At 41.6% G+C, this 23,665-nt stretch overlaps 1 protein-coding gene across 2 annotated transcripts in view; it reads right to left on the bottom strand.

Annotated features, from left to right (window-relative positions):
- igsf21a (immunoglobin superfamily, member 21a) overlaps positions 1-14,598 on the bottom strand; it is a 171,670-nt gene extending 157,072 nt beyond the window's left edge. For both annotated transcript variants that reach the window (XM_077573678.1, XM_077573679.1), the window contains exon 1: positions 14,156-14,598. In XM_077573678.1, coding sequence (XP_077429804.1) covers positions 14,156-14,213 — 58 coding nt within the window. In that variant the 5' untranslated portion in view covers positions 14,214-14,598. The remainder of the gene's footprint in view (positions 1-14,155) is intronic.
- Between the last annotated feature and the right edge of the window lie 9,067 nt (positions 14,599-23,665).

Raw genomic sequence — 23,665 nt, 5'->3', positions numbered from 1 at the left:
CTACGTCTGCGTTGATAACACGGCTCATACTGTATTTAATATAACGGCTTCTCAAGCAGCAGTAAAATTAATTGCGAGTCATTTCAGACGCGAGGGAGGGCAATTTCATATCAGAGTTTGTGCTCTGGGAGAGAAATAGCTACTCGCATTAAAGTGAGGAAAAATTGAAGCGGCTGCTACTCGGCTTACATTAAAAGTCACAACGAAGAGACGCAATAAAAAGAAAAATACCCCATTGTATGCATTCTATGGAGTACTTTGCTGTATAGGTGTGTATGTGTGCGTGTTATGTTAATGTACATTTATGTCGAGACAAATAACGTCAAAATGTTTTTTACATAGCGATATGGAAGCCTTGAGCGCAATAAAGGAATTCATGTTGGGTGGCTATGCTTGTCTTACATGCCCTTGCAGTACACCTACACAATGAAGAGAAGAACATATTCATGTAGCAGGCTGACAGTGCCAAGATTTAAAAAGAAAAAATACATCTTGGTGCATATGTAGGAATGTTGCTTTCAATTGTGTTAACATAATGAGCTAGCATCGGTTCTTCCCCAACATTTTGGCAAAGTCTCTGCGTGAATAATGCATGAACCTCAGTGATAATACACAGACAGGAAGTGGCTATTTACGAAGGTTTAGTCTCGAAATTATGCTGTGGTAGCGTCCATCCAGCTCCTTTGTTTCTTACCAATGCATTGCTTGTGCTCCAGCCGCCCATGTTTGGCCGTCTCATTGGTTTCTCGGGTTTCTTCACCCATGACTTGGCAGTGAGCCTTCCTTTTCTCACAGACAGAGTCCGCAAAACCACTCAGGTCAAGGGTTATCAATGTTTCTGATATCTGGCATATTAACACACTATACTGTATAACAATACATAGTCGAAGTCATTAGCATAGCTACCACAGCCAGAAAAAACTTACAAGACCTTCACTTATGTGCCAAAATACAAAATGAAGGGGAATCTGGGCTGTTTCTCCCATGATTCATGTTCATTCATCATGATTAAGCAAAGGTATGCTCACAATTACAGTTTGGATACACCCCACAGTAGAGTGGCCAGATTGTAGCTCATCTTTCCATTTGGTGTTCCCCAGGGATCCATTCTTAGCCCTCTCCTGTTTACTTGATGTTACATGCTCCACTTGCTTCCACTGTGCAACAGCTGATGACACACAATTTTATGTATCTGCCTCTGCTGACCACTTGAGATCTAATCAATTTTCTTTTTTTTTTCTTTCTTTTTTTTAATAAATGTTTTTTTTTAAAATATATATACATATATATATACATATACACACATATATATATATATATATATTTTTTTTTTTTTGTATGTGGGTGAGTATGTGTATGTGCGTGTGTGTGTGTGTGTGCGTGCGTGCGTGCGAGCGTGTGTGTATTCATCAGTTCACCTAAAGCCCATTAAAAAAAATCCCATACTAATAATATAATATAATAATAAATTGCCAAATGCAGAAACATCAATGTAAGTTATCACGATGTAGTGGCTCTCGCTAACAGACAGAATTAAGTAACCGGAATTAGGTTAAAAAATTCTATATACTAATCAATTTTCTATAACTTAATCAGGACCAAAAACTGACATTTTGCCGGTACTCTTTTTTTTTCTGGTTTGTAAGAAATCAAACACTCAACAAACTCGTTCAAAAACAAACAGGTATGAGCACATCACTCCAGATTCAAAGTCTCTCCATTGGCTTCCAGTTAAGTACAGAATAGATTTTAAATCTCTTAATGTTTGCTAACCATACATCATACATCATGTAAATCTCACCTCAGTATACCGCGTATACATTCAAAATCAGTTGAAGGTGCTCTTAGTTATTCTGGTCCAACACTGTGGAACTTGTTCTGTTGGAATTCTGTTCATCTCCAACAACATTCCTTTAAATGTAATCTTAAAACACATCTCTTGCACTAGCTTTTAATCAGTTTTGCTGTTTGCTTATTGTATTGTTTGATTGCACATTTTTAATCTGTTGCCATCTTCCTTTTCATCTTGAAGCACATTCAGTTTATGTTTGCCTTATGAAATGTCCTTTAAAAATACATTTGTATTGACAATTATGAAACTGGACAGAAAAAAAAAAAAAAACAGCTAGCTGCGTTGAATGTTGTTAAGAGGGCAAAATCGGGGTATCACAGACACATCTTCCTTAAAATAGCAAAACAGAAGTTGACCTAATGCTTTTGCATGGGAACGAATTTTAACGAACATCCTTCAAGCAAAAAAAGCGTAAAAGTAGTGCCGGAATTTCCACAGTGTCACGGAACATCCTCAGCTTCTGTAAAGCGCTTTCAACTTTGGTGCTGGCGTTCCCTTTGGAGATTACAGCCGATCACGCCATGACCCCTCACAAGATCTGTTTACGCAACAGGTCAAACGCCGCATGTGAGCAAGCGACAGCGATGGCGGCCGGCCGGTATTCGAATCTTGCCAACATCCTCACTTTAGCTGGGAATGAACACTGACAGTTTTACCAGGCGGGAATAAATGATATCATTTTTGCTTTGAGTAAAGATGCGGAGGAACAACTTCTGTTTTACTTTAGTATTAACCGCCATCTTCAAAGCAAAGACATCGGCAGCCGTAAGATGACTGTACAAGAATTCATGTTGGTGGAGATGAATTCTCTATTTGCATGAAGTGAATCAAAGGTTTGCTGATGAATGTTATCGCAGGAGGCAGACGTCCCGGAATGTCCTGTCGTGTACTGACTCATCAGCAGGACCTGCTTGTGAGTCAACATATTGATGGCTTTTATTAGTAGCAGTATTTTTAATGCAGGGATGTTGTCCCCAGGGCACAAAAAAAAAAAAAAAATCTCCCCACGGCTCAAATGGAGGAAGTCAGCATGCATCAAGTGAGAATAATCTGTCAGATGCACGCAGAACCCACACAATCCTCGCTCCCTCGCCCATCTGCACAGCTTGAGCCGATCCAGTGACGTCAAGTGCGCAGATTAACAACCCCCACCTTCCTCTCCCATCACATTTCCTCCCTCCTTTCCCGTCCCTTCCATGTTTTTTACGTCTAATCTGAAGCTGCTGCCTCTATATATGAAAACAGCATTGTTAGCCAGATATAGATCACATTGCAAATGGCATGGAAGCAATTTTCCAGAGTGGAGAAAGAAGACATAATAAATCTCATCTCATTCAAATCTTGTCAAATTGACCCTGGGAAAGCAGCCACCTCTTAATGGGTGCCGTGTCTCAGTGAGTGTCTCGTCCACTTGAACATTGAAAGAAGTCTCTTGAGAAACCAAAATAAACAAAAAAAAACTGTATTGTTTGACAACCATGCAGCAAATGCAACCACTTTTGCCAGCAAATGTATGAAAGAATGAATGCCTTCTCAGGTGGACGTCTTAATTTTCCTCCACAAACAAAATGCACATCAGCAAGTTCAAATATATGTCGTGATGTAGCACTTGTGCAAACGCTCAAGAAAATAAAGTATGTGCTTTTAATGACCTACTCGCTAATTATTATAGCCACATTTCCACCGAGCGGTACAATTTGATTAAATAAATACCTTACACCCTAATTGAGTCTGCGTTTCGTTTGGGTTTTTAGGCAAGATGACTTCAAAAGCAAGTCATCAAAAAAGACAGCAACTTATTGAAATCCTAAGAAAGAAAACAGCAACAACTTTTGATTAAGCAACACTTGTGTTTGTGGAAAAACAACAACGTGAGAAACAAAATAGACACAGGTGCAAACTTTTTATTTATTTATTTATTTTTTACAGGAGAGCTCAGTATTGTTCATTCGATTTGACATCATCATTGCTCTCCTTTTTTTCTTTTTTTTTAAAAAAACAACAACAAATCAATTAAAAAAAATGTAATAAATGTTTTTTTTTTTTTAAATACATATACATATATATATACATATACACACATATATATATATATATATACCTTTTTTTGTATGTGGGTGAGTGTGTGTATGTGCGTGTGCGTGTGTGTGTGTGCGTGCGTGCGTGCGAGCGTGTGTGTATTCATCAGTTCACCTAAAGCCCATTAAAAAAAAATCCCATACTAATAATATAATATAATAATAAATTGCCAGATGCAGAAACATCAATGTAAGTTATCACGATGTAGTGGCTCTCGCTAACAGACAGAATTAAGTAACCGGAATTAGGTTAAAAAATTCTATATACGTAGACCATGTTTCTATAAATTTTGATATTTGGTTTTTATTTGAGGCAGATATTTTTTCCATTAAAATGTGATTTATGAGGAGGTTAGACCATTGGTCGATATTCAGAGTTTGTTTATTTTTCCAGTTAACAAGAATTGTTTTTTTAGCGATAGTAAGGGCTACAAGTGTAGATTGAAATTGTTTATGTGGTAAGTCAGTTGTTGTTAGGTCACCTAGCAAACACAAGTTTGGAGATAAAGGTATCCTACAGTCCAAAATAGCGGAAAGTTTTTCTAAGACTTTAGTCCAGAAATACATAACCGGAGTACATAACCATAAAGCATGAACATAAGTGTCTGTAGTGTTTTGTAAGCATTGGAGTGCAAACTTGAATGTATGATGTATAACCAAGAGTGGAAAAACATCGGCAGACATTGGCTTCCAGGTCCACCCTCGCAAAAATCATTTACACAAATAAAGGTAAAAGTGACATGTGGGGACTGCATTTACATCTGGAAACACCGCATCATGTGACGTCGTATTTTGCATTTTGCTTCACGGATGCATTCTGTTTACAGATCCGATTTCAAAAAAAAATCCTAACTGGACTGTGGTGTGAGCGTAGCCCTACTTTAACCTCATTTTAACGTGATATTATTCCTAAAAATGCAGCTATATCCATCTTTTGTCTGCGCAGTCAGTGTTCAAATTGCGCGAGTGAAGATTACGGGCGATTTCAAGTCTCGCGAGGGCGCAGTCACTCGTTTGGAGGCTGCCGAGGGAATCAGAGTTGCTTGGAACGCCCACGCAAGCCAAAGACTTCAACAAGAAGGCCTTACATCTGCCAATGAAGGACTTCGGAGGGATGGAGCAACGGAAGTTAGTTCACTGATTGAACTGCCTTGCCCCGAGCCCCGAGTTGTCTCGGCTCATCAAAAGATTTCTCATTTGATCCTTCTAAGGGCGCCTGGAAAATGGAGGAGAAAAAATCTGCCATTTAAGCAACGTTTTTCATGATGTTCCTCTTTTACATGCGGCAGCAGTGGGGGAGGAAAGATTTGTCATAATGCTTGCGTATTCTATCGCATTGTGGGGCACCTATAGGAGACCTTCCCCCCCCCCGCGGCCCACCCTGAGGCCATCGCAGCCACTTGAATGCAAATATCACGCCAGCATGGCTGAAAATATCTTCATTGTTTCCCGGCTTCTCGCCGAGTGCAAACATCTCACTTTGGCGTGCGGCAAATGTCAACAGGATGATTGGTTTTCGCATGTTTCGGCTGAACGGCTGATAGCTGCCACTTATGCTAATGCGCCGTTATCTTCTAACGTGTGGCTTTTTGCCGTCCAAGACGTTTTGGGGACGTCGCGCTGATCTTCGTTGCCCTCCACTTTAAAGCTATTAAAAATCCTTGCTCTCTTGCTAATGTGTAGTTGGACCCGTGTTCTTGACCATAATTACAAAATGATTTGCAATAAATGTTTATATTATTTCGTTAAAAGAAAAAGTATTGTGATTCACTCAAGGGAGTTCTTCAAATGATCAATCTGGGACTGCTCAACGGTGATTTGCTTGAGAAAGGCGGGACATTCTGTACAATACTTTGAGGTGATTGGACGATGCGGCATCTTCTGCATGTTTGTTTTGACCAATCACGGCAATGGAAAAAAAAAAAGCACAAAAAAAAAAATCTTTGATAAAAATGCACGAAGCGCTTCCCGCTGTTCAACATTCAACAAGAAAACGGCGAGTAATCCTGCAAGAACAGGAGCGTCCATTCGATTATGTTGGGTTTATTTATCCCCGGTGTCGGCACTTCCTGGTTTCGTTACAGCTGCATGTCCCGCCCTAAACAACGCCTGTTTGGGCCGACCTTTTAAAAGGTCGGTTGCGAACGGATCAGCGTACCAGATTCTCGTAGTGTTTGTGAACAAATACAGGGAAGGTTAAGATTTTGGGGTGATTGTGATCCTGCAACCCACCAGATTGCTTGTAAAAAATATATTTATCTTTGTTCCCCACAGTATTATAACTTATGAAGATAAATGTTGTTACAGCTCATTTGCATATTTAGAAAAGCTCTTCAATATATAAATCAGGCAATTCTAATACATATTTTTGTATTTCTGCTGTGCAAGGGGATGCTTGTGGCTAACCAATCATGTGACGCTATAGTCTACTTCTTCCGAAGTGTACTTGAACACATCCGAGCACTCTCACCAGCCAAACGGACCAGACTTAATGCTTCAGGTGGGCCCAAGTTTGGTTGAAATAAGCCTCTTAGACTCATTTCTGCTTTTTTTTCTACTTCAGAGTCATTTGAAAAAAATCTGTCGGATATAAGCCAATCCCTCCCTGGCTCAAATCACGCCCACACATTCGCTGCACGCAGTTGAGCTTGACTTGAAGTAGTTACAGCAAAGCCTGTAACAGTCGTATTATGAAGCGGCAAATGCCCTGCAGCCGTGCACGGGGCCGCGAGCACCAAGACGAACGTTTTGAGGCTATTTGGGCCGTTCCCCGGAGGCTATTAGCATGCGGGCTAAAGCACACAAAGCTGACGGCAGCCTTTCAACAAAAGCCATTCTTTCTGGGTCGCCAACCTGTTTCAACTTTTCATGTGCTCCTTTCATGACATTAAGTGGAAGTTTGAGCCACAAAAGAATGTCTTTGAATGGGTGAGCATAGGAAGAAAAAAAATATTTGGAGAAGATGTATTTCTAAGGAAACATTATTTTTTACCCCCCTTAGGTTTTATCCTCTTTTGAATAGTACTCAACGTCTTTTCAATGCAATCAGGTCAACCGCTGTGTGCTTTTAGGTTGCTGCATGCCGACTCCCTTATTCCTTGATAAAATCACTTCCCATTACAAGGTTAAACGTTATGTATTTCTCCAAACCACAGAGTCACAGCGTTAGACTGTCGCATTAGAGCTATCAGTAGAATACATAATAGAGTGAAGGACTAATGGGCTTCGTCGAGCTGTGTGAGATTGTCGGTTTACTCGCATCTGGATTGTGCAGTGTGGATCAAAAATATGCTGCAGTAGGATGGTTATTAGTTAGTGGCTAAACTGGAAGAAAATAAACACTTCCTACATAACTAGTCTTTATCCCCAAAGGCAGAGTTCTTAGAATTATTCTAACAACTTAGGGTATTTATGTACGTTTGTTTTGGTACTGCATTGTTAAAAAGTTATTTCACTCCAACGTAGTAGAATCATAACAATGTTTCTCTAAAGTTACACAAATGCTTCACATTTGAACCGTGTTAACATTTTACGATTTCATTTTATGTTTTGAATTCAGTTATAGTTGTGTAGGTGTAATTATGTTAACTTAATATAGCTTGATGAGTAATGCTTTTGTCCCTTTGTTATCTTTGTTCTCTTTTCCCAGAAATGAGATAGTTAATAAGTTTCCTTTTATTTATCGAAGGAGTCTAGTTTCTGTTCGTCAGAAATCCGTTTTTTAAAAGTTCAAGGACGAGCTAGGATAACCAAAGAAAGTCTAATCTGATTTTTGCACCTCAAGGGAGGGGAGAGGCGTTTTCCTGTGAATCACTGTTTTTCTAATAAAAGTGCCGTGTCTTCAAGAGACGACACACATTTGGACAGAAACACTGCTTGGTGAAATTCCTTTGTGTCATCCGAAACTTTCTGATTAAAAAAACCTTGCAAGGACCCTCTTCACGAGATCTCAACTCTGATTTATTTGAACACGCAAAAGATTACAAAAACAGGTAATCTAACAACCGCTGTTATGTCGGTACAGCATTTAGTTCAGCAAGAATCAAAGGAAAACAGTCAAAGCCGTCAACATCAACCACCTCTAGATCATAAATATACAATGGTTTACCTGTCAAATGGAATCAAACGCACAAAGTAACCTTGCGTAACCAGCCACATGCTGCTTCACCTCATATGAATCCAAAAATCAAGCCGTGTTTGTTTCTGCGTCACTGTCAGACGAAAGCCCGGCCAACTCGTCGGCAATCTTTTTAGCATTTTGTCGTCAACGCGAGAGTCTGCCTGGTGTCTGTGGGCGAGGCCACTACACCCCGAAGCGACAGGTTGAAATGATCTGAAGAGCACTGAAGCAAAGCCTGGAGGTGCTTTGCTAGATAGTAGCATCACCACCACAACCCCTTTCCGTCAGCCGCTATCTTGTCAGTGTGTCAGCAGCAGACAGTCACGGTGCGACGGGAACCATCAGAGCCCAAAGAGATCCGCCGGCGTGGCTCCTCGCATCTATCTATCTTTAAGGCAAACGGTTTTGTGCGCCAGATTACTATTTTTTTCCCGTCGATGATTTATTTATTTGGTGGAGTGAAGGGCTTTTGAGCAACTCGGCTAATCTTGAATCTTTCCAATGGAATGCTTTCTTTGCACGTTTTATGTTACAGTCAGGATTTAAGTCAACGCTGGCATGTTACCAAGGTTTTGCAGATGAATTTGCAGGTAGTCAAAATCATTCGGGCCAGATCACAGTTTGGTGTATTGTTTTAATGGCAGCCACATCCTCCGATAAATTAAATTAAAGCATGAACTAAAGTCAGACTCCCTCTAACCACAAAGGCTAACACAAGTTAAGTTGGCTCTGGATCCAAAGTTGCTGGACCAGCTTATTAATGACCAGAAACCTTTATGAGGTTTCGTTTCTTATCAAGCCCTAATTTAGTAAAGCCAACTCACCAAACACCAAACCTCAATACTGATGTTAAATTTGTGCTGTTCCTGCAAAATATGGAAAACAACCACCACCGACACACAAGCTTCAGACTTTCCTCAACAAATGTTTTTTTTTTGTGTATGTGGTTGATTATGTGTGTGTGCGTGCGAGTGTGTGTGTATTCATTAGTTCACCTAAAACCTACAGTATTTTAAAAAAAATCCCATACCGTTCACCTAAACCGAACACTTCCAGCCAGAGTCGTGAGGCCGTCAGGAGACCCGAGAAAGGACCAAAGAAAAGAAAGGAAAGTGAAATCCAGCACCGACCAGACACCACCCACCAGGCCACCAACCAGAGTCCTTCACCAACCCCAGAGACATCTAAATTCCAACAAATCAGGGAGACCTCAAGAGACCAAAGGAGAGACTGAGGAAAGGAAGGAAGGACAGACGAAGCAGAGTGAGATCCACAGACATCATCAGCCTCCACTGATTCAATGACCTGAGGAAGAAGCAGATTGTGTGTTCACAACAACAAATGTTTGTGATCTAAACTCAACTTCAAAGTGGACCGACTTAGGCAGAAACTAAGAACTGTGGAAATTGTACAAATGTGAGTGGATCAGACGATCTCGCAAATGGAACCCGGCAAGGAAAGACAAGAAAGTCTAAACTAGCGGAGAATCTACAGATCAAGAACTTAGGGAAATTCTGCAAGCAACTCCAAAAGTTTGTAAGAAACGGAGCCATGTGGAGATCGCTTGCGTGTGACCGGCGCGCCACGTGGCGTTAAATTGCCTTCAGGGCAACAGAGTCTTAAACCTTTCACTTCTTTGACATGTCTAAGTGTTATGGTGGGAAGTTTAACACCTGACACTCAGTTGTCGCTGTCCTGCTGACGCCGGCAAGCATCAAATTGCCCGAAGACGCAAAGAAGCAAAAATGTCAACGTTCTGCTTTGGCAAGTTTATTCTGATGCGTCTTCCGTTATGCCTCCGATGCACTCAAGGAAGTTTTAGATAGTCTTTTTCAAAAAGCTTTTGGCAAATACCTTTTCCTGGAACTTTCAAGTATTCTCTACAAATGGCAATTGTGAAGAATGTTTTTTTAATGAAGGTTAATAATAGAAGAAGCTTGAGCATTTTGCCAATTTCCGCTGCCATAACATCGAGTGAAGTTACATAAGGTTTTTGTCAAACCCAGTTTGGAATACCGGAATGGCATCTGGTCTCCGTTTTCATTTGGGGAAAAGAACTAATGGCAATGTCCATTTAGCCAAAGATTGCCTGGCTTTTGGACAGAATTCTAAAATGAGCCCTTAGCCAAACGTACCCATCAGCCTTTATTGCTTCGCGTTGTCTTTGACCGGGATAATATCGACAAGATCCTTCGTAGCTTAGTTGATTTCAACTTCAACCTGTTTGTTGAATATGCCACGTCAGCTCGGACATGTTGTTATAAATTAAAGCTTCGGGTAAAACTAAATTAGGTAACATTATTTTGAGGAATAGGGTAGTGCCAATCAATTGTACTTTGATTAATTCTAAGTGGTAAATAAACCTGGACAACAACCTGGTCATTCTGTGTTGTTGCCTGGCGAAAGAATAAAGAACAAAACAAATATCTCATTAAACATGCTCATTGGTTGACTAATTAGCTTTTTTTATTCAAAGATATATATTTAACCTGCATTTGCTTAAATCCATCCTCCTTGACGCTCAGCATCTTTCTGATTGATGATTGTACAAACAAGAGTCTGAAAACGCGGCCAAATTCAACTGGTCACAAATAATGACAATGCAATTCAGCCTCATCCTGCGGAGAGAAATCAATTTAAAAGGGAAATCCCTTTGGCATACAGCGGCCGTCATTGTTGAGGAAGGTAGCCGGAACCAAGCAAGAACAACGCCTGGAGCATCACTCGGCTTTTCCTTTACTTCTTTCTGCCACGGCAGCTTTTCTGTGGGATCGAACCAGACGCTTGAGCCTTTGCTCCGTCTCGCGCGCCGCTGAGCCTCGGGCATCCATGAATCACTCGCGTCTTCACAGGTTTCCTACCAGTGGAATTGACATATTGAGCATCGGAAAGCCCCCGCTAAGCCATGCAATCTTTCCAATTTGACCCTCAAGAAACATATAGAATGGAAACAATAAGAAATGTCCAAACATACTGAAGATATTCCATAGGAATGAATGAAAAAAGGTTCATTTGTTCAGATAACTCTACAAATCTCGCCCAAAGACTGATCGTTTTTATTTCCTGCATTAAAATTTTCCTTTCAACGTTCTTTATCTCTCTTTAAAAAAAAAGAGAAAAAAAGAGAAAAACTATGGGCCTCGGTTGTTCCCCAATGGCGATGTTCTTCAGTGATAATATAATATCATCATTTGGAGAGAAAGTGAGGAAGGTCAGAGACACACACAAAGAAAAAAAAAGCACCACATAAAAAGCTACAAAACCTTTCAGGGGGAAAAATGTAGTTAGTTGACTAAGTGGATGGTGGTTGCGGATGGGTAAATTGAACGCACTACATGGTTGCAAACAGCAGAGGTGCTGTTGAGCCACCCAACTAGATTGCTTACTAAAGAAGAAGTTGCCCCAAGCACAATTATGCTGATACATTGCTTGTTGTGGTGTGTTTCTCTTCACCAAACACTTTTAATGAAGCGCAACTTGTTCTGTCAGGTCTTAAACTTCCCACGGATCCCCCGAGCAACTGAAGAAGTCAAAGCACATTTGAAAAAAAGTCCATCACAGCCAATCTAATCCATCTGTCAAACGCTTCCTGAATGGGATCTGATTCCTCTTAATGAACGTTTGACCTACAGCGGAAGGGCTCAGATCAATCCTCATCATAACGCTTTACCTCGCTCGTCCTGAAAACATCAATTGGACACAAAACGGGCTGAAGACGGCGCCGGTCTGCTAATACAGCACAACAGATCCACGTCTGCGCCACCGACCAACACCGGTGAAGCACACCAAAGCACATGTTTGCAAACTGTGTACAGCTTCGAACCATGTAAAAATACTGTGCCCCTGAAAATAACTCAACACACAGCCGATAATGTCTAAGCTGCTGGCAACAAAAGTGAGTACACCCCTAAGAGAAAATGTCCAAATTGGACCAAAGTGTCAATATTATGTGAGGCTACCTTTGGTTGCCAGTGGTGCCTGTAAATTCTTGTGTATGGAGTTTACCAGACCGTCACAGGTTGCCATGACAACATCTCCACCTTTCAATTGCAGATGCCCCACAGATGCTCAATAGGGTTTATGTTTTGTTACGTACAGAGCCAATCCAGCACCTTCATGCTCAGTATGTTATTTATTTATTCATGCAACAAACAAACATAATCTTTTTTTCTTTTTTTTTTAAACCAAAGGCATATTATTTCAAAAATACAATCCCATTTTTACGGACTAAAGGCACCTTTTCCAGATGAAAAGGCATAATGCTACGAGAATAGTTATATATTTGAAGCTCACTCATGTGGTTGACTTGATTTATGAGTTCGCCTCCCTCATTAAACTTTCTCTAAAATATTACAGATTTATTTTGTGTGTGTGTCGGGGGGAATCTGAATCTGACTTTATACCAATAAGAAAAAAAGTTTGTTCTTGCAAACAATTGTTTGTGGAAAAAAAAAGAAGCCTTTTTTTCCCACAACGTTTTTTCTCCCCCCCAAAAAATATCATAACACTACAACTTATTTCGCAATTAGGCATCTATTTGAATTCATTCCACATTTGGGCTACATATCATTTTATGTTGGAAACACTCCATCCCGTCAGAAACAGATGTCAAACTCAAAACAAAAAAAAAATGAAGAAAAAAAAAAGAAACAGGTGTCAAACTCAAGGCCCGGGGGCAGGTCTGGGCCGGCAGATCATTTCATTTGACCCGCAAAGGAAAATCATGGTGTGTCGACTTCAAGTTTGCTGCTAAAAAAAAAAACTGCAAATTGTCTTCACTTTCAATAACTTTGAGATTTGTGACTATTTGTTTCCAATGTCCCTTTAAAAAAAACAATGAAAAAGAGTTCTACATTTTTTTTAGTTATTCATTTTTACTGGATGTGACACCCCGGCAAGTGTAAGAGCGCCCTGGACCCCAAAGTTTGAAAACACCTGCACTAAAGTAAATCTTCACTTTATATTCAGTGTCCAGGGAGAAGAAGATGAAAACACTCAACGCTCTCTACTGTATACGCAGAGATGGAGGCTACAGCATATGCATGAATAAAGCAGGTGTTGAGAAAAAAAAAAAGAATCACTCCTGGGGAAACATTAAAAATGCATCCTAGCAGAATGGCGACCTAACATCGGAATTGACATGCTTAACAGGCACACAAAAATCCTCAAGTGCATATAGAGCTGGCCGAGGCGTCAATTAAACATGCCGCGCGCACGCGCACACACACCGGCGCTTTATCCTGCAACACAAATCACATACATGAAATGTCAACATGCGAGTGACAGCTGATGCATTTTTGTTCCGTGAATCAGCCGTTCAATCCTTTTCACAGCTTGCAGCCACTTGTTTGATGCAAGCATCGTCCGATGAGCTCTCTAGTGCATGCGCCGGCACCGAACAACCTCCTAAGATGCAAAGGTCAAAACGCTTCGTTTCATTTCATCATGTGCAGGGAAAGCACAGCATTTTGGTTATGGTTGTCTCGGCAGTGAAAGTTATCTGTGGTGTGAATGAAAAGTGTGACTTGCATGCACAGGAAATGAGGAGAAAAAAAAAAGAATGAGACGTTTTTAACCCTTTCTTGGCTACTCGTGCCAAAAGTCTTGATGCTAACGCCAGCTTTCTCGGTGACAAATCACACCAGCTGCTTATATAAGTGCAATCAACCTCACGTCCTGCTGTCCGCCTTATGCCATAACGCAAATGTATTCATATTGGCTGGCACGCATGGAGGCATGACAGTGAAAAATAACTGGAGGGAGAGATGAGGTGCGTCGAGCGCCACACTGCTGTCGAGCATCAAGCACGTTCAGGATTTTATTATTTCTCTACCGGCAGCTTTTATGTTTTTTTTGCTTGAAGTGATGTTGCAAGATTATTCTTTTTTTTTTAATTTCCCAAGTGCACCTGCAGAGGGAGTTGAGTGGGTCCACAAAAGTTGACCTCCACCCCTCCCCTGGACTGTCCCCCCCCCCTCCCCCAACCTATACTTCAACTCATGCACAGTTAGTTTTGTGCATGGCGCGTCGGCATTTATTTTTTTTGTGGGAAGAGTGGGTGGGTGGGGTGTAGGTGTGGGGGGGTGTGGGGCCAATGCCACTTACCCACGGCTAAATCCATCAGATCCGCGCACAGGAGCAAGCACAGCGAGAAGACGCTCATCGTTGCTCCTTTGTTGCGTTAAATCCCAAACTCCTCTGGCGTTTACATGCTCCCTGGGATGACGCGGCCGTGCGGTGCCCACCATTCCAGAGCTACGCAGCTGCAGGGTGCCCCCGAACTAGAACTAGTAGTCATCATGCAAGTCCAAGTGCAGGCAGGCAAGGCAGTCGGGCGAGAGGGCGCACAAGTTGCGCACGGATGCGAGCGTGCACGGTGGGATAAAAAGGTGCGAGGGGAAGGGGGGGCAAAAAAAGAGAAAAATGTTCAGAATGGAGGTCCACGGTGTGAGTCCGCTTCAAACAAAAGGCGGCTGAGGCGAGCGGAGCCGCGCAGCAGTGACAACACAAGGAGAGGTTGGGATGGAGGAGCCGCTCTCTCTCTCCCTCTCTCTCATCCCAACCCTCCTCTTCATCCCGCTCCTCCTCCTCCTCCTCCCTTTCACACAGACGTACAGTCATTTCTCTTTTATTTTACACAGTTGCGTTCGTAATCTCCAGCCTGGATTGGAACCGCTCTAATTCTGTCCACTAAGATGATTTAGTGCCACCCAAAGGGGACAAAAAACAAACAAAAACAAAAAAACACAACAACACTTAATCTAGACTAAGCAACGGGGTCCTGTTTGATTAAAATAATAACATTATAAAGCTGAGTATTGCTGACAGGAAAGCCCATTTTCAGTCAAAAAGAAACTAGCTTGCATTTCAACTACTGTATTTATGCCTTTTTGTTCTGGAGAACTCTGGAAACGCCCCTTTTCCGCTGCATTATGGCCACGCCCCCTCACTCACTCCATAGCTTGGTGTGACGTCACTGAAGGACCTAGGCACAATTTTATCACTGAAGGTACATTACTCATAATGTCCAAAAAATGGCAATCAATCGGCAGCATTTTTTTCGTGGATCGGTCTCTCCTAATCTACTATATGCCCACTTACCTATTTTCTTTCACACAGGCCTGTTTTCTTTGATGATGATGATATAATAATAATAATAAATTTGATTTAACCTATATAGTGCCTGCCCTTCAAGACATCCAGTCACACTCTCTAGAGAGAAAAAAAAGACACCCAGTGACACTTTTGTAAAGAAAAAAACCCGTCAGGATAAGAAGTAAATCCGATATGAGATGATAAAAATGCTAGAACTAAACCACTGCTAATATACAGAATGAAGTATTTTTGTTGCTAAATTTTTTTACGACTGAAAAAAATTGGAAAGAATATCTGGTGCCACAGGTGTCTCGTCTTGCTTGTATTTAGTCTGCTGGGGTTTTTTCAGTCTGCCTGTCGCAGTCCTCTTGTCATGTCATAATTGTTTGCTTTCCTGGTGTTACTTTGATTATTTTGAGACTTTAATTAATTTAGCACTATTTACATTTTCCCAGTGCCTTGTTGCCTTTTGATTTTTGATTTTTTTTTTTAAATAGATTCATTCTGCCTTGCCTCCTTGCCTCCCTACATTTGATTCCTCCATTTTTTGCTACAATCGACAGCGCAAACCTGCCCAGCCGCCACGGCAACAGCAGCTTTTTGTTTCCTTTTGAGGCACATTTCCCCAGAACATTCCCAACACCAAAGAGCGCATTAGCGGCACGCACTGTGGACAGACTTTGATTCAGAAATCCCCGTCATTAAAAGCTCATTTATCATGCATTATGTTGAGAAGCGATTCATTCCAGCCCCTCCCACTTCAGACTTATGCATGCATAATCATTTGAGACATTAATTAGAGGATATTATTTATTGATTAAACTCATGCAGTAGATGCATGAGTGTTGTAAATGGTATCATCGACGTCACAAAATCGTCTTTTTGATAGTCTTGGTGAGAGTCATTAAATGATTTCACTAATGAAGGACCTGCCGAGAAAATTCGCCATCCTGACGTCATGCGGCAAATCCATATGCCTTGAAGTGGCACTTCCTGCAATGCACAATCAAGCATGAACGGCTGCGTGGCGAACCTTCTGATGCCAATACCTCTCACGCTGTGGAGTCCGCTTGCAAATGCCGCCTACTCTGAAATTGCCATTCTTAAGAAGCTGATATGACATTTGCATATGTGGCCAATTAGCCACACGACATCCGGGCCGAGGACACGCCCCTCACATTGCCAAAAGTGGAGTGACCCAATGAATAAAATCCATTTGCACCGTGTCACGTCGTAAGCGGAGATCCGAGGCGATTGCTGATTTAGTGACCTCCAGTCTTTGAAGCACAATGGATGGAAATGGGGCAGGCGTGCAATTAATTTAAGCGCTGCTGCTTCGAGAGGCTGCCAGAGAATTAGAATTTTGAATGAAAGCAACCCAAAATTTGGGGATGCGTGCTTTTGGTGACAATCACATGAAGCGCATTCGCTAGAACGGCGTTGGACCGCATTGCAGGGAGGATGTGAAAACATTTATTTCCGAGATTATTAAATTGTGGCACAGCCAGCTGCGTGTCAGCTCAATTCTCATTTAGGCATAGGCCGATAACTGCTAAGACTGGCTGTCATCCATAGTAAGCTCTTTTTTCGTTTTTTTCTCTTTTTTTAGGGGACATCTAAGCAGGGTACAAAATGATTGACTGCTTGCACAGTTGCGTAAAGAGCTGCAATTAACTTTTTTTTTTTTTTTTTCCCTCCTCCATGGCTGTTAATAGCCAGTAGCTCTGTATGCAGAGTGCAGTTCGAGGCGTGCCGCAACGTCGGGTGGACTGAAACGTTTGACTCCGCCCACACGGATTTAATGATGCGCTTATGACGCTTATGGCTGTCTTATGACGTCAAGTTTTTATTTTTATTTTTTACATATTATGGGACATTGAAAATTACAAAGACTCAAGCCTCAGTCAGCCGGGGCGGAGCTAACTAAATGATAAATTTAAAACGTGGTTTGGATATTATATTATATTATATATTCGGATACAAGCGGCCGAAATGAGTTTCCTCCGCGATAGGGTGAGAAGCTCGGTCATCCGAGAGGGACTCAGCGTCGAGCCGCTACTCCTCCACATTGAGAGGAACCAGTTGAGGTGGCTCGGGCATCTGGTTCGGATGCCTCCTGGACGCCTCCCTGGGGAGGTGTTCCGGGCATGTCCTACCGGCAGGAGGCCCCGGGGACGACCCAGGACACGCTGGAGAGACTACGTCTCTCGGCTGTCCTGAGAACGCCTTGGGGTCCCGTCGGATGAGCTGGCTGAAGTGGCTGGGGAGAGGGAAGTCTGGGCTTCCCTGCTAAAGCTGCTGCCCCCGCGACCCTACCCCGGATAAGCGGAAGAAGACGGACGGACGGACGGTTTGGATATTGTGAACGAATGAATAAAATAGATTGTGTTCATTAAGGAAAAAAAAAATCATAAAAATTCAATGTACAATTTAAATGCCTGTTTAAAGTATGCCCAGTTTTTGTTACTTTTTATATAACAAAGACCGTTTTTTAAAATGTATATTATTGTATTCAGGCAAGATTTATTGTTATGATTGAGTTAAAAAAAATGCCTAAAAATGAAATGTTCAAATCAAGGAAACAAAATGAAATGATTTCCATTGGATGATCAGTTGTGCCATGTTCTATTTTTGGAGATTCCTAACACACATGAGTGAGGGGTAATCATGCTGTGACAAAACGGTTCGAGGGGTAGGCAAGCAAAAATATCGGTTGTGAACTTGTGTTAGAAAAAGAACCTGTAACGTTATTTTGTGACACTTATAGGTAATTCAATTTTTGTTTTCATTTGAAAACAGTTAGCTCTGATCCGCAGGTGTTGCTGTCTTTCAGTTGCATGTTCTTGCATCAACATCGAATGTAAACGTGACTTTTCATTTCCCCATTCAGTGGCAAAAGAAAGCTTTTCCACATCCTTGCATCGATGCCCGTATGAGAGCTTTCAAACCATTGACATCGACATGATGAGGTTTTTCAATGACTTGAGCCAACATTTCAAAGCGCAAACCAGCAAGGCCCAGGTGAGCAACGTCTATTTTGAAATTGACGCTTTTGACCAAGATGTCGTAGTAATGAGGCACCGAGGCGGCCCCCTGCCTGCAAAATGCAATTTCTGCATCCAAAGTATGAACGCAGACGACTAAAGCCATCGGATTTCCGTTCTTAGAGAAGCGGAGTCAATATATCAAGGTAATAAAGCTGTATTGATTGGCGCGGGAGTGACCCAAAGAGACCTTCAACCGCAAGTGAATCCCCAGCAAATGTTGTTTTCTGGCCGGTAATGACCGGCTTCTTTAATACGCTCCCTATTGGAAGCTTTTCAAAAAGAATTGAAATCTTGCTGGAGTCAACAGCACTTGAAAGGCGATTTGATGCGCGGGCGGATTGCGCCAACCGGGAGGGACAAGAACCGCCGTGGCCCAAAACCGCCCCTCGTCACGACTGCCGATTGCTTCGGGTCAGTTGGTACTAACGTGGCCGTCACACATCCCTGGTGGGTGTCAACAGCAATTTTTGGGGGTAACCGACCCGTACATGCCGCCACCGTCGTCACCTCGTCCTCCTCCACCATCAGCACAAATCAATAAACTTTAAAAAGCTGTTGTCGGCGGGGGGGGGGGGGGGGGGGGGGGGTTTGGTTGCTGTTTTTTTCTTGGTCAGAGGAAACGGCGCGATGCACAACTCTGTCCTTTTTGTACTTGGGCCTCGACTGCTGAGGCATGCAATTGTTGTGTGCATACTGCACGGGGAAGCATGTGGAATCGGGGTTGTCTAACTTTTTGGGTCCATGAGATAAATCTTTCCAAGGACACTCTCATTAAGTTTGATCTTTGTATATCATACGGCCATGATGTTGTTCTTTGCTGATTTGTCCGTCTGCAACCGGTGTCTTGTCCAGGTGCCTCGTTGTCTCGTCCGTCACTTGGATTGACGTTCCTGGCTTCTTTCTGTCCTTGTTAGCTCATTGTTTGTGTTTGCTGCATCTGTACGTGTTGTTTCCATGCACAATCCTGTCTTCTTTGTTTTTTTTTGTAATAAGTTCATCTCCAGTTTTGGTTTGTTAGTTTGAATCTCATTCATGGACTTTTGGTAGTTTACTTTATAGATTATTCCAAAGTTTTTTTTTTATTGTTATATCTTATTATATTATATATTATTATTATGTTATTATATTATTGTGCTATTGTGTATTAAAATATGTTTTCCTTTTCTTTCTTTTTTTTAACCCTGAATCATGATCAATTTTACTTTAATGAGGATACCTCCCCTCCCCAAAAGAAAACAGTTATAATCTTTACAGGAACCAAGATTTTTATTTTGTTGACATGAAAAAATGTGAAGAAGAAAGTTGGTAAATGCGCTGCTTTTTTTTTTTGCCAATGCATTTTACAAAGCCTCACGTTCACCCATTCGTACAGCAGTGGGTGGCCGCTGCCACTGGAAGCAAATTAGGGTCCAGTGTCTTGCTCAAGGACACTTTGACATAGTCACAAGGACAGAGGATCGAACCGACAACCTCACGTTTGGGGACACTCTACCATTCAGCCATACCGCCACTGTATCAAAAATAAATACTAAATAAAGTCATATTTTCAAAAGTGTTTTCTCATTAGGCTTGCCTTTTAATTGAAAAAAAAAAAACAACAACTTTATTCTCTAAAAAATGGGACTATATTATATTTTATTCTAAGTATTTTGATAAGCCTTTATTATTAAAAAAAAATAAAAACACATAAAACATCGTTCTTAATAAAAGAGGACATGTTTGTAATAATATGTACCTAGACTTGCTTAATGTCAATGTAATTATTAAAAAACACCTTCAACGTTAGGTATTAAAAGAGGTCAGGAAAGTTACAGTCATGTGTCGTATATTAGGAAGTGTGGCTTACAAAGCACATTACAAGTGCACCCTGATCCATATTTGTATTCGTTCCATTTTACAAATAAACCTTTTCATCTTGTATTCGCATTCCGGTCAAGTGTGACGGCCTCGCCACACGGTAGCCCTGTAAAGAAATATAGTGCAGCTCAGCCTCTGGCTCGAGGATAGCGATATGCTTTTGGCAAACGCAGTTGAAATGGCATCATGCCAGCGTGAATATCACTGCTTCAAAACTGTAAAAAAAAAAAAAAAAAAAAAAAACGCAACCTCGTGTTTGTTTCCAAAGCTCTTGAAATGCCATTTGTGTTTTTATAGCTTCATTAATTCAGACTGATCAAATTGTTACCTTTCAGTAATTTGCATGAGAGCATTTCAGTAATGTGTAAGAGAACATTTTGCTAGTGTATGTGCGAGAGCATTTCAGTCGTGTCTGAGAGCATTTTATTAGTGTTCATGAGTGCTTTTGAGCTTTGTGTATGAGAGAGAAAAAATTCAGTTGCATGCATAGTGTGAGTGAAAAAGCATTTTCGGGAGAGAGCTTTCCAATAGTGAGCATGAGAGCATTTCAGTGGTATGTGTAAAAATAGGCAGAGTGTGATAGTGATTTAGTGTGTGCGAGTGAAAAAAAACTCACTAGTGTCTGTGAGCATTTCCGTTGTGTATGCATCAGTAGTGTAAATCAGCTCAACTAATTTCAGTAGCATGTGAGAGAAAGAGAGAGAGAGAGAGATGTGAGAGAGAGAGCATTTCCAGTGGTGTGTGTGTGAGAGCATTTCAGTTTTGTGTGTCCGCAAAAAAAAAATCTATTTTGTGCGCATGAGAGCATTTCAGTCGTGTACAAGAGAGCATTTAGCGTGTGCGTGTGAGAGAAGTACTCCTGAACGTGACGTGTGTAACGGCGCCTCCTACGTTAGCGCACGTCCCTTTTCAATCCACTCCACGCGTGGCTAAGAAGCGCCCGTCCGTCAGCGTGAATTACTCTACAAATGTGCAGCGCTGGAATTGGCTCTTATCAGCCGCCGCCGCGTGGCTCGGAATATCAATGTCGGTGTGTCTTTTGCGCCGAATGCAAATGACTCGCCTGCCGCACGAGCCCTCCCCGCAATCCAAAGGCGTTTAATATTCTCAGGTACAGTTGGAGCCTCTTCTAATTATCCTCGTTAGGCCATCTAAATGGCTTTCATTTCTCCGGCAAGGAATGTTTTAATAGGACGGGAAGCAAAACGAAATTTTACAATCGCGGTTGTGGAACGTGACGCGCATCCGTGAACGCGAGCAATCGTGTCATTATCGCACTTGTTGATTATCCGTTCATTCTCACCTCGTCCGTGTCGGGAGCAAGAATACTGTTGCTTTTCCAATGGCAACTAGGCATGGGCCGATTACCGGTTTTGACGGCTCACCGTGATTTTAATCATTTCAAGCGTTCAATAACTGTGATGACTTTCTGTCACTCGTAATGAGCTGAGGGGACAATTTGATTGGCTGCTTGCAAGTTAAGGAAACGATTAACCTTCGACACCCCCTCCTTTTCGGTGAGCAAAGAGGGGAGGAGTGAGCAGTCACGCTGGGAAGGGGGGGGGGGGGCTGGCTTTCGGACAAAAGAGACACGAGTCCATCCAATTGTTTCAAATTTTTTAAGCAAATTTACTGAAATTGTGCAAAACGCACATGCGACTTATGAGTGATTATTGAGTGATTCTGTCACAAACCACTAGAGGGAGTCTACAAGCAAAATATCTGACTGTTCAGTTAAAAACAACTCGAGGTACTGGAGCTATGATCAAAGACTAAATCACTTCTACCTCAGCATGGAGACGTTTAGATTTGACTGTCCTTTGCCCTGATCTCGAATCTATTATTTAAGTTAGCCAATATCAAAGCAAAAATCTGACTGGTTTAAAATAACCATCCAGTTCAAGTTGACCCGAGGTCACCTTTCTGCTGCCAGCCACAATTTCACACTGATGTGCCCTAAGCCTTTGGGGATTATTTCTCTAATATCAGAGCAGGAAAAACAAAAAAAAACCACTAGCGGTCATTTTTTATTTTTTTTTTGTCACTCTTCCACCGTGATTGATTTGAATTTCTGTAAGATAATTTGGATGTCCAAGCATCGTCTTCATGCCGAAAATGCTCTTTTGAGGTCACAAATATTTTCATAGCTGCTTTCAAAGAAACTAATAGCAATCTGTGTAAAACTTGGATTAAAGGCATGTTTTGGTTCTTTTTTTTTTTTTTTTTACGCCTCATTTTCTCACTGGCTTTCCCCGGGCCTGCAGCTTTGAGGCTCTTACATGTTGCAAATGCTCATTTTCAAAGAGATTACAACACATATCTGTCAGAAGCAGAAGTGCATGGATATTATGCATGGAAGGGTGGGGGTGGGAGGGGGGGGGGGGTGTGAGAGGGCGGTTCGGTGGGTTCAAGATTCAGAAGTGTGCCAGTGGGGAACACATTGCGGTGAGGGCAGGCTTGGATTAGCAACGACTTTCTTCAAAATGGGACAAGAGCAGACTGCCTGGGTACCAATCAGGTGTAACAGCTTAGTGGCCCGCCTCCTTTTATTAATGTAAACAATATTTGATAACGGCCCAGATGTTGCACCGTTTGGCAACGAGGTCCCAAAGACTCCCAGAAAACGTGGGCGAATGGGCATCATGAGTGGAATATTACAGAAAAATATTTATCGACATCCCCAAAATGAGGTCACATGTTCACTCAGCTGCCTCCGTCTGTCAGTTAGTCGACATCCCGCAAGTTAATCAGCGGATTTTGGATGAAATTTGGGAGGCAGATGGTCGTAAGCCTGCAAGGTTCACTTGATCAGATTCTGCCGATGGACGGCTGCCACTGGACATTTAATTACCTTTTTTTTTTTTTTAAAAGTCATTTTATTTCCATTGCTAACCACTTGTATATTTTGTCTTGATTGTAAGGTGGAAGGTTATTGGTGGGGGTTAGGATTAAATACGTTGTACTTCTTCAGGCAGGTTGAAAAAGGACGTACGTGTTGGTGTACGTACACAAATTCTGTAGAGTGAATTTTACTCTGAACAGTGTTTATTTGGTCCCAATTTAAAAAGGGTAATATTTACACTTGGAAGAGAGTAAAAAATATTCAGAGTAAGTTTTACGCAAAGTAATTTTAGTGTGTACGAGAAAATTTGCCTACCCCATGAAAAAAACATTAAAGAATTTTCACTCAATTCATTCAAACAAAGTAAATTTTACATTTTGACAAAATGTTAAAAACATTTTTTTTTTTTTTTAAGCTACACAAGGGTTTAGGAACAAACTCACAACCTTCAACTTGGGAGACTACCACTCTACCACTTGAGCTATACCACTCCAATTGTTTGCAAAAGGAGACCAAAATCGACGGTCCAGGTGTGCAAGAATGCCAATTTTCTGGCTAAAATAAATAAGCCAGTTAAAATTGAATACATTTGAGAGAATAATGCGCCTGCCACTCTCCATTTTTGACCGTTTTATTTCTACATGAGCCATCACGGGTATTAATTATTGATGTCCAGCTCATATTGATATCGCTATTAATATTCTTATGTGTGCTGCCACTACCCGCGAAACCAATTACGGTACTAAAAACGGAGTATTGTAATCTATTCCTGGC

The sequence above is a fragment of the Vanacampus margaritifer genome, chromosome 8 (assembly GCF_051991255.1).
Source record: "Vanacampus margaritifer isolate UIUO_Vmar chromosome 8, RoL_Vmar_1.0, whole genome shotgun sequence".
Taxonomy (NCBI): Eukaryota; Metazoa; Chordata; class Actinopteri; order Syngnathiformes; family Syngnathidae; genus Vanacampus; species Vanacampus margaritifer.
Note: the sequence above shows the minus strand (reverse complement) of the source record. Positions and strands in the feature narration are given on the sequence as shown.